This window comes from Arachis hypogaea, chromosome 3, assembly GCF_003086295.3.
Source record: "Arachis hypogaea cultivar Tifrunner chromosome 3, arahy.Tifrunner.gnm2.J5K5, whole genome shotgun sequence".
NCBI classification, from domain to species: Eukaryota; Viridiplantae; Streptophyta; class Magnoliopsida; order Fabales; family Fabaceae; genus Arachis; species Arachis hypogaea.
This window is the reverse complement of record NC_092038.1, coordinates 136,043,101-136,055,179: the sequence shown is the minus strand read 5'-3', so window position 1 is coordinate 136,055,179 and position 12,079 is coordinate 136,043,101. Positions and strand designations below refer to the sequence as shown.

General features: G+C 35.5%; 2 protein-coding genes across 2 annotated transcripts; one reads left to right on the top strand and one right to left on the bottom strand.

Annotated features, from left to right (window-relative positions):
- Positions 1-866: 866 nt before the first annotated feature.
- LOC112735578 (uncharacterized) lies at positions 867-1,244 on the bottom strand. The gene has a single exon (XM_025785108.2). It carries the CDS (start codon positions 1,242-1,244, stop codon positions 867-869), a length of 378 nt encoding a protein of 125 aa, XP_025640893.1.
- A 1,846-nt stretch (positions 1,245-3,090) lies between these two features.
- On the top strand, positions 3,091-4,360 carry LOC112734172 (uncharacterized). The gene has a single exon (XM_025783396.3). It carries the CDS (start codon positions 3,688-3,690, stop codon positions 4,078-4,080), a length of 393 nt encoding a protein of 130 aa, XP_025639181.1. The 5' UTR covers positions 3,091-3,687; the 3' UTR covers positions 4,081-4,360.
- Positions 4,361-12,079: the final 7,719 nt, after the last annotated feature.

Below are 12,079 nucleotides of genomic sequence, written 5' to 3'. Positions count from 1 at the left end.
TTTTTAACTAAGCGAAGCATTGTAAATTGTTCAAGTCTTTATATATTTTTGTTTTGTGACTGAAAAGTAACAACAAAATAAAGATCTGCTTAAGAAGTAAGGTATTTTGTTGAATATTATTCTCAAATTCATTCTAAGACAATAAAAATGTATTTGCCATGATATCTGCCATTTTATTTGCATATCTCAAGATCAACTGGAGGTTAATACGCCATTTTTAAGATAGAGGTAATGACCAAATCAGTACCCGAAAGATTCAAACGCTGACATTTTGGTACCTCACTATTGTTATTGACAAAATGGTCCTTAAAAGATTTTAAAATTTGACAAGCGTACCCACGAGTTCACCGGAGCACATTTCCGGCAAGCACAGTGCTGACATGGCCACTGCGTTTTGATGACATGGCAAATACCCTTCCCCACCCTAATTCTTCTCCTTCTTCTTCCCCCTCCCCAACGCACTCCCCCCTTCCCCTTCCTGAATGCATTCTCCCCCTCCCCAACCCTAATCCTTCCCTCTCCCTCCCTAATCCTAATCCTCCATCTCCAACGCACTTCCCCCTCCTCAATCCAAAATCCCCCTTTCTGAACCCTAATCCCCTTCCTTTACCCCTTTGAATTCTAATCCTCTTCCCAACCCAGTATCTCACACTCTCAACTCTATCTCCCCTTCATCTTCACTGCTATCGCCAACCAGAATTAGGAAACTAAATCTTCATCTTTTGTCAGAAAATCCTCATCATGAATTATCCAAAACCCAAATTTAGCTACCCCGAATAAAAAAAAGGCAAGACTTTTGAAGTAAAAAACAGCACTTTGCAACAATCAGCATTTCTCAGAAAAATGTGAGAGTAATAAAGAGTAAATCAGTAAAACACCAAAGAAAGAAAGCACTTTTGGCATGAAAGAAAGCACTTTTTGGCATGAAAGAAAGCACTTTTGGGTGAAGGGTGGCCAAGCTTGCCGGGAAAGGCCATCTGGGGCTCAAGATCAGTGGAAGTCCGGCGAGCAGAAGGGGAGAATTCATCGGAGTTGTTGGGTCTAAGGAACCTCTCAAAGATGGCCATGAGAAGGAACATGGAGATGAGGATGGCAGTGGCCACAAAGCCAAAGGAGACAACGTTGACTGAACTCTCAAAGTTGGTCAAATGGGAGTCATCTCTGCTCTGCACATTCACATTCATTGGAGACCCTATTGGTGCCCACCCACCATTGTTGTTGCTGTTGTTCTCTTCAACCACCATTTCTTTCAAAACTACTCTGATGCTGTAGTATTCTTCTGTTATCCTATGCTTTCAGCATGTTGGTTTTTAATTAATTCTGGTAAAGATAATAGCTTGTCTTGGTTTTAGTAGAGAATTAGTTAAGGAAGGGGATTAGGGTTCAGAAAGGGGAATTTTGGATTGAGGAGGGGGAAGTGCGTTGGAGATGGGGATTAGGATTAGGGAGGGGGAGGGAAGGATTAGGGTTGGGGAGGGGGAGAATGCATTCAGGAAGGGGAAGGGGGGAGTGCGTTGGGGAGGGGGAAGGAGAAGGAGAAGAATTAGGGTGGGGAAGGGTATTTGCCATGTCATCAAAATGCAGTGGCCATGTCAGCACTGTGCTTGCCGGAAATGTGCTCCGGTGAACTCGTGGGTACGCTTGTCAAATTTTAAAATCTTTTAAGGACCATTTTGTCAATAACAATAGTGAGGTACCAAAATGTCAGCGTTTGAATCTTTCGGGTACTGATTTGGTCATTACCTCTTTTAAGATATGATGTCCCGGATTTTCAGCACCAAAAGACCAACAAAATCAAAGTTATCTTTGAAATTATTGACAAGAGTAAAGACATCCACATAATTTATTTCATAAATAGCATCTCTTTATCCCAAGTCTCAGACTAGAAGATATCATCTCCAAATACCAAACAATTCTCTTTGTAGAATATTGCGATTCTCAATCATTCCTAAACAGCCTCGTTGTCAACTTCCATTCCAATCACTGCTAATACAAGCAAAACCAATACGATCACCAACACCAGAATAACTTCAATCACAGTTAATCTTAAAAGTATCTACCGCAGGGAGAATCCATGAGGCACTAATGGTAGAGGGCATAGAAACTCGTTGCAACTCAAAAACATTTCGAAACTCCTTTTCCAAGGGCAGCGCCATACTAGTCACCTTATTCAGGGGGCCAAGACTCGTGTGGATGAAAGATTTCATTATTTCTGAAACAGCAAATCAATCATACACTAGAAAAGAATCTAAAAGAGCGCTCTTTGCATGAAGCAAGAACCAGTTCATCAAATTCAGAGGTTAATAAAAAATTTCCAAAACCTGTAAAACTAGCTGAGCTTTCGATAATTTCAAATACATTGAACAACCGATTCCTGTCCAGAAAAATATTGTGGACAGCTGTTTGTCAATGAGATGCCCCTTCTAAAACGAAAAGCAGTAGTGGGCAGAACCTCCCTAAGACAAAGCCATACCAATAATTTATATTTTTCTGAAACAAGCTGACACCAAAATCAAAGTCAATTCCCCTAATTTTTTCAACTAAACTTCTTCTTATTGAATCACAAGCAACCACTACAAAAATCATAAACTTTTGAAGTCGCACTAGATCAAAATCATCCTACCACTGAACTTGTTTGCACATCCAGATTATAGGAAAGAATGTTACCTTGCAAAAACTAATTTAAAAGAGAATAGATATTCTGAAGGTGCCACTGTTCAAATGACCAAAGATTCAAGATCCGAAGATCTAAATAAAAAATGTGAACATAATTCATCTCATGACAAAATTGTCCCTCTTTTTTTCAATTAAAAAACCAAAAATTCTAATTTAAATCCCATTGTACCAAACAAAACCATCTTTTAAGAAATTCTAAATTTTACATATGCTATTCCAAACATAACAGCCATTCACATATAAAAAGCATTCACTTGATTCAAAATTTCCAAATTTTAAGAGTCAAACAGTCTTATTTTAACCATATTTATAAAAAAAAATATCAATTTTTTTTTTTTTTGTGGTCTTTGAAACATCAAAATCTAATCTATATACTTTTTGCGAGACAGATTACGTTTTTCCTGGGCCTTTTGTTGGTTGCAACAGGTGAGCCTCATCTAAACTCACCAAAAACTGTGGTTAGGCCTCAGACCATAGTTACATAGTTGGGCTTGAAGCTCAGAATCGTAATAATTAATAGATTCAACTCCTCATTATTCTAGAAACCCAAACTCTTCATAGTACTTAGTCCAAAAAAGAAATAAGCTAAAATATTCTTCACGCGAAAAAGGACTGCCGATGGAAAAGGGCTCATACACTTCGGGACTATGGCAGGAGAGGGGATTAAGGTTTGGCGCCGCTGACAAAACAGAGAGCATCAACCGGACTCCAAATCTGCGATGGACCTCGGAAGGCTGGGCGTCGCGTTTCTGTTGGGGCTCCGGTCTTCGGCGGTTTGGGCCCGTCTGTGGGTCTGAATCCTGACCAAAAAAAAAAAGAAAATCTTCACTCTTGGAGTGTCACGTGTACAGCACGTGTCGCATGATGGTTATATCCCTGTGCGTATATAAAAGCTCCCTGATTTAGCGAGGCCCACAAAATAAAGAAGAGGAAGAAAAGCTACTTGTCATCGAAGAAAACGAGTATTCGTTCACTCAAATCCCCCCAACCGAAACCACAGATCTGACACCGATGGCGCTCGAGTGGGTTGTGCTAGGCTACGCTGCTGCCGCAGAGGCAATCATGGTCCTCCTCCTTACCATCCCCGGCCTCGACGGCCTTCGCAGGGGTCTCATCGCCGTCACGCGCAACCTCCTAAAACCGTTCCTCTCCGTGGTTCCGTTCTGCCTCTTCCTGTTAATGGACATTTACTGGAAGTACGAGACAAGGCCTTCCTGCGAGGGAGATTCGTGCACTCCCACGGAGCACCTCCGCCACCAGAAGTCCATCATGAAGAGTCAGCGCAACGCCCTCCTCATCGCCTCCGCGCTCCTCTTTTACTGGCTTCTCTACTCCGTCACCAACCTCGTCGTCAAGATCGAGCAGTTGAACCAGCGCGTTGAGCGCTTGAAGAATCGCGATTGAGCTTCTCTCTTTTTCCCTAGGTTTTCCCCGATCCCTACTTATAATTTTGTCTCTGTCTCTTTCAGTTTCGGTTCCAGCTATATAATTGAACCTTTTTCCCCCCTTTTTTTTTTGTCGTCGTCGTCGATGTTGTTGAAGTGTGCTACTGCTAGGAACAAGTTGTATCCGTTCTTTTTAGTTAAAAGAAATTGACGGTTATTGAGTCAATGTTAAATTTACACGACGTGATTCACAAGTCATAATTATAGGGTTCCATTTTGGGATTCTTGCATTTTCAATCTATTATTGTGTATTAATTTGTTTGGGGAACATTTCTATTCGAAGGGGACAAGTCACGCAGTAATTGGCACCTATATCTCTGTACATCATAGATTTGGAAACTTGATTTTGCGTGATTATTGACGGAAGTGCTTGCTTAACGGGCTGTAGTTGCTGCAATGGAATGTTAGTTTAGGAAGATGGCTTGCTAATGTTGTGCCTAGTCTGCGATAGTATCTCGTGATTCTGGTGTTGGTTATAGGTGCTGATGAGATCAACATTTTTTCTCTGGGCGATGATTGCAGATAATTTATTAGTACTTTGTTGGGGGTTATTGATGTTTCCCAATTTAATATTTAGAGATTCCAAGCTCATTTGAATGCTTCATGCTTCATGCTTCATGAACTTGAACCTTCCTCAGTTCCCCAGTCCCCAAGAATAGATAGTGTTAGTATGATCATTGCGTGACCGAGTACACAACAGGTTTTGCTTTTCACGTTTCGATTATGTTTGCTAATGCCTAACTGTTATTACAGTTAATTGGTTAAGTCTGTCTCCTGGAGCTCTGGTTATGCTCCATGGTTGTTGGAGGCGTCTTTTGTAGCACATTGTTAGACAAGTTGGTTATGATTCATGCACCTCTCTTAAGCAGTTTCTCTTCCTGCTATATTTCTCATCTTGTTAATCTTGCCTCATCTTGGATTATGCTAGCGACTAGCGTAATTAATTATAATACCTATTAGTGTAATATTTTAACTTTTAAGTACCTCCACAATGCACGTATTCCTGCGGTTCGAAGGGATTTTTAAGGTTTTGCTGGCCTCATAGATGAGGCATATATATCCGTCTATCAAACTGGGGGGAAAAAAAGACTAATCGGACGTTTTCATGGGAAAACAGAAAACTAGTATATGAATCGGGGGAAGTTATACGTTTATACTATATGAATCCACTTCTTTTCTTTCATGAGTTGCTAATCCAGTTCAATTAAACCGCGCAGAATTCGATGATGAGCTTCAGACAGAATTTTTATATAACAAAAGACATAAAAAATAAACTAAAGAACACTCAATCATATTTGGAACTCATAGGGTGTGTCTTTGGATTAATATGCAAATTTAGACATTCTGAACACTCATAAAAGAGTCTTTTGTTCAATGGAAAAAAACTAGTAATTCTCAAGCTTCAAATATTCTGCTTCCACTGCCGGAAAAAATATCACACATGAACTGTTTTGGTAAACAAATCTCCCACTCATGCTTGAATACACGTTTCATTTAGGTTAACTCTTAATAATTTCATTGATCTACAATTCAGTCAATTCTACATTTTAGAATTTATGTTATTCCTAAATTTTAATTTAAGACTAGACTTAGATATTTTTTTTTTTCAAAAATACTATTTTGTACATCAAAATTAGTTACTAAAATTAACTATATATATATATATATATATATATTATTTAACTTGTTTTTAATATATATTTTATACTAGTGATTGATTATAGTTGTTCTAAAGGTTACCTGAAACATTGATGTTGGTTTGAACGTAAGGTTTATAACCCTTCTGAAGTAGCGTCCGACTTGTTTGGTGCGCAGGTACCGCCGTCCAAGTTCCTCGTAAGGAGGTGGGGGTGGTACCTGCAAAAGACTTCGATACTTAAGTTAATAAGGATTTTAAGCAGAGTTTTGGTATAATAGAAGTAGAATGGAAGGTGTAATGTGTATATACTTGAGGGGTGTCAGTATATTTATAGTAGAGTTGTTAACCACTTTTATTGGAGTAGTTCCACCTTTATTGATGAATAACCGTTACTTTTACCTTGAGAGTTTGTTAGAATCTATCTTTTAGTGGAGATAGAGATAGTAATATGAGAGATTCAGAGAGACAGTTACTTATTTAGATAAGTACAAGCCGGTCTCTTTCATCGTGTTTGATCTCTGTCGGATATGAGTAGAGGACTAGAGGTCACCCCTTTTGGATGGGCCTTTTATTCTTATTGGGTCTTCCTTTATGTTTTGGGTAGGATATGCAATAGTATACACTTAATATGATTAAAATTTTATTTATCAATTGTGAGAATAAATTAAGAAAAATTATAAACAGTTTTGATATAACTTAAAACAATAATACTAGGGGATAATAATTTAAAATTATCTTATTTAATTTAATATCTATAATTTTATATACATATTATCTAAAAATATATATTTATTATATTTAATATCATATATTTATTTTGAAAATACTTAATAAATATAAAATAAAAAATTTTAAATTGATTTTAACTTATTTGTATTGTTTTATGTTATAATAACAATGGATGTCTATTAATGTGGGCGGTTGAGTTTTTCAACATTGAAAGATTTAACTTCTCAATACAAATTGAGAATTAATGAAGTTTGAATATTTAAACTTTTGCATGTATAAATAGAAGACAAATCTTCGGACAACATACACACGATCAATAATAAAAATTCTCTATCCCTTTTTTATACTGTCAAACACTCTTCTCTTATATATATACTAGAGTTATTTATTTACATCTCTTTATTTTATATCTATTTTCTCTTATTTATTTATTTATTTTACAACACGTTATCAGTACGAGACTCTGATTAAAATTTAGGAATACTCAAGTAATAAATTTTCATTATGTCAAAGCTCTCTCATCTTAAATTTAATGCTCTTGATATATTTGGAAGCAACTACTTATCATGGATACTAGATGTTGAAATCCATCTTGATTCAATGGATATTGGAGATACTATTAAGGCTAAAAATAATGCATCCCAGAAGGATAAAGTCAAAACCATGATCTTCCTTTATCGTCATTTTGATGAAGGATTGAAAAATGAATATCTCACACTGAAAGATCCTGCAGATCTGTGAAAAAAATTTTGAAAAAAGGTATAATAATCAAAAGATAGTGATACTTTCTCAAGCTCGATATGAGTGGAGGCACTTACATCTACATGATTTTAAATCCATAAATGAATATAATTCAATAATGTTTCGAATTACCAATAAAATTATGTGGGGAAAAGATAACTGATAATGACATGTTAGAGAAAACTTTCTCGATCTTTCATGCATCGAATGTGCTCCTGAGGCTGCAGTATCGAGAAAAAGAATTTAAAAAATATTCTGAACTAATTTCTTTCCTTCTTGTTGCTGAACGTAACCATTAATTACTTTTAAGAAATCATGAAGCGCGTTCAGCTGGCGCCGCCCTATTTCCTGAAACAAATGGGGCAAATCATAATCCCAGAAGAGGTAAATGACAATGTTTTGGTAACAAGAAAAATTATGGAAGGAAGAAAAATTATGTTCATAATAAAGGATCTCACTAGAAGTGGGATAAAGAAAGAAACAATGGGTAAAATAAATCAACAAAGGATAAATGTTTCTGTTGTGGTGGAAATGGTCATTGGTCTCATACTTGTCATACCCCGAGGCACCTAGTTAATCTTTATCAAGCATCCTTGAAAAAGGATGATAAAGGAAAGGAGACGAATTTTGTTTCGAAGGATGTTGCTGAAAATTACACCACTCATTATGAAGTACCTGATTTCTTTGAGAATTCTGAAGAAAATATTGGTCATTTGATTAACGATGGAAAAGTTTGATATTTGGGTTCAATACTTATGTAAATAAATAATGTAAAAAAAATTTTAAGTTTTATTTTCTATGTATTTAAATTTCAAGTGTGATGTATATAAGTAATGTTTAATAAAATATTTATGTTTATAAATTTTAAAATTATAGAATGTGCCAAGTTCTAAAATAATAATAATAATAAAATTTTTAGTATATGATATTATGTACAATATTTTTTAGAAAAATATTTTTAATCAAGAAAATAATTTTATTGTATAAATATTTCTACTCATTTTATTATTTTTTTGAAAAAAATGGCAAGGACATATAGTGAATATGTTTGCCTTGTGGATAGTGTAAGTTCGCATACTATTTTCAAAAGTAATATATATTTTACACATCTTGTACCAAAAGAAGAATATGTTAATACTATATTGGCTCAGGTAATGTGATAGAAGGCTCCGAAAGAGCTATGATTTTGTTTTTTGGAGGAACAAAATTCATAATGAATAATGCACTATTGTCTACCAAGTCTCTAAGGAACTTGTTGAGTTTTAAAGATATTCGCTAGAATGGATATCATATTGAAACAATAAATGAGAAAAATCATGAGTACTTATGTATCATAACTCATTATTCAAATAAAAAGGTTATATTAGAAAAGTTATCCTCACTTTCATCTGGGTTATATTACACTGAAATTAGTACAATTGAATCACATGCCATTGTAAACCCGAAGTTTACCAACCCAAATGAATTTATAATTTGGCATGACCGACTGGGACATCCGAGAACAACCATGATGCGGAGAATTATTGAAAACTCCTATGAAATTCACTAAAGAACCAGAAGATTATTAAATCTAGTGAATTTTGTTGTGTTGTATGTTCTCAAGGAAAGCTAATTTTAAGGCCATCACCAGTAAAGATTGGATTTGAGTCCCATGAATTCCTAGAAAGGATTCAAGGCGATATATGTGGATCTATTCATCCACCATATGGATCTTTTAAATATTTTATGGTTTTAATAGATGCATATTCGAGATGGTCACATGTGTACTTATTGCCTTCTCACAACCTGGTGTTTGCGAGATTACTTATCCAAATTATCCAATTAAAATCACAATTTCCAGAAAATCCAATCAAATCAATTCCTCTTGATAATGCTCGTGAATTTACTTCCCAAGCCTATGATGCTTATTGTATGGCTAACGGAATAAGCGTTGAACATCCAATAGCTTATGTTCACACACAAAATGAGTTAGCAGAATCACTTATTAAACGTCTCCAATTAATTGCTAGACCCTTACTTAAGAGAACAAATCTCCTAACCTCGGCTTGGGGCATGCTATTTTTCCTACCGCATCACTTATTCATTTGAGGCCAACAAGTTACCATTAGTTCTCTCCTATGCAATTAGCTTTTGGCCAACAGCCAAATATTTTCCATTTAAGAATATTCGGTTGTGTGATATATGTTCCCATTGCACCACCTTCTCGCACCAAATTGGGACCCCAAAGAAAATTAGGGATATATGTTGGATATGATTCTCCCTCTATAGTAAGGTATCTTGAGATACAAACTGGAGATGTATTTAAAGCCCGATTTGCATATTATCATTTTGATGAATCAAAATTTCTAACATTAGGAAGAGAGAATAAGCTTCCTAAAAAGAAACTTAATTGAAATGCATCATTCTTGATGCATTTAGATCATTGATAAGGGCAATGTGAACTAGAAGTTCAAAAGATTATACATTTATAAAGAATATCAAATGAATTGCCTGATGTATTTTCTGATACAAAGAGGATAACCAAATCTTATATACCAACTGAAAAATTCTCCAATTCAAATTGATATCCCAGTTGGACAAGTGGCCACTGAAACAAATTCACGCTAGAAACGTGGTAGACCTGTCGGTTCCAAAGACAAAAATTCTCGAAAAAGAAATGAGGTAAATACTATTTCTATTAAAAAAGATAAAGACATAGTAAAGACACCTGCAGTTGTCCAAAATTCTGATATAGTTTTGATGCCAGAAGACGTTCAGGTACTTGAAAATTGTGAAAATGAAGAGATCTCGATAAATTATATCTTTACAGGAGAAAAATCGTACCAAAATAAGACAATTGTCGATAAAATATTTGCATATAATGTGGCATTAAATATCATGCATGAAAGTAAGGATCTTGAGCTAAGAACAGTCGAAGAATGTCGACAAAGTAATGATTGGCCAAAATGGGAAGAAGTTATGAAGGCTAAGTTAGACTCACTTGTAAAACGTGAAGTCTTTGGACCTGTAGTCCGTACACCAGAAGATGTAAAACCTGTTGGATATAGATGGGTATTTGTGAGAAAACGAAATAAGAAAAATGAAGTTGTATACTACAAAGCTCGACTTGTGGCACAAGATTTTTCACAAAGACCCGATATAGATTATGAAAAAACATATTTTCCTGTAGTGGATGCAATAACATTATGTTATTTTGTCAGTTTATCCGCATACCATAAACTACATATGCATTTAATGGATGTGGTAACAATCTACTTATACGGATCTTTAGATCGTGATATCTATATGAAAATCGCTAAAGGATTAAAGATATCTAAATAATCCAATGAATATTCGCAGGGGTTATATTCAGTCAAGTTGCAAAGATCTTTATATGGTCTAAAGTGATCTGGATGAATGTGGTATAATCGTCTTACTGAGTATCTGACCAAAAATGGATTCAAGAATGATGATATCTGTTCATGTGTTTTCATAAAAAAATCTGCATCTGGATTCATTATAATTGCTGTATACGTTGATGATTTAAATATTATTGGAACCCTTGAAAAGATTCCAACAATTATAAAAGCTCTAAAAGAAGAGTTTGAGATGAAGAATCTTAAAAAGACTAAATTTTGTCTCGGCCTGCAGATCGAGCATACAAAAAATGAGATTCTCTAAAATTCTTCTTCACTCATGACCTTCAAAATCAATGAACAATTGATGTCCAACAGATCCGCTCAAGCGATAATCTGGCAGATTTATTTACAAAGTCACTTCCAAAATCCTCCTTTGAAAGATTGGTACATCAGATTGGGATGCGCCGATTTCAAGATATTAAATGATGTCAATAAGACGGGAAGACTGTACTCTTTTTTCCTTGATCAGGTTTTTTCCTATTGGGTTTTTCTTGACAAGGTTTTTAATGAGGTAGTCTCCATCACAAAGGATATTGTACTCTTTTTCCTTCACTAAAGTTTTTTCCCATTAAATTTTTTTAATAAGATTTTAACGAGGCATAATCCTAAATAGACATCCAAAGGGGAGTGTTATGATAACAATAGATGTCTATTAATGTGGGGGGCTGAGCTTTTTAACATTGAAAGATTTAACTGCTCAATACAAATTAAGAATTAATGAAGTTTGAATATTTGAACTTTTTCATGTATAAATAGAAGACAAGGCCTCTGATAACATACACACAATCAATAATAAAAGTTTTCTATCCCTCTTTTATATTGTCAAACACTCTTCTCTCTTTTATATGAGTTAAGTCTCAAAGTAGTCCCTGAACTTGTACTCGAGTCTCAAAGTGATCCCTGAAATTAATAATTACTCAAATTCGTCCCCGAAATTGCCCTCCAGGACTCATAGTAATCCCTAAAATAATTTCCGTCCATCCTTGCCATTGAAGAGGATTAAAACGACGTCGTTTTGTATTATATAAAAAAAACAAAGCCTTCTCCTCCCGCTCCTCTTCCCCTTCCCCAACGCTCACTATCCCTTTTCCTGTCATCTCCAGCATCCCTCTTCGGCCATCCACCAATGCCCGTCTCAACTTTCCCTCCCTTTTCACCAAAATATGCATCTTTCACCTCTTACAACCATTTTTTGCTTCTTGGGTTTCTTGCTTTCTTCATCAAATACGCAAAAAAAAAAAAAAAAACAAATAAAAAAAATGACAAGTCTTTTGAATTTGTACCATGTTCTTGCTAGAAGGAAGAAGAACAAGGGCTATCCTCTATTTTGCTGTTTCTCTGTGTTAGTAAGAGATTGGCGAGTTAGAAGGAGAGGTTGGAGGTCGTGTTCTGTGAGTGATGATAAGGCCGAAGGAAAGGAGTAGGCCAGCAGTGCAAGGTGGTGGCAGCGG

Bases quoted from the DNA above. Each gene is read 5' to 3' on its own strand.
- LOC112735578 (XM_025785108.2), bottom strand. From the start codon at position 1,244: ATGGTGGTTGAAGAGAACAACAGCAACAACAATGGTGGGTGGGCACCA.
- LOC112734172 (XM_025783396.3), top strand. From the start codon at position 3,688: ATGGCGCTCGAGTGGGTTGTGCTAGGCTACGCTGCTGCCGCAGAGGCA.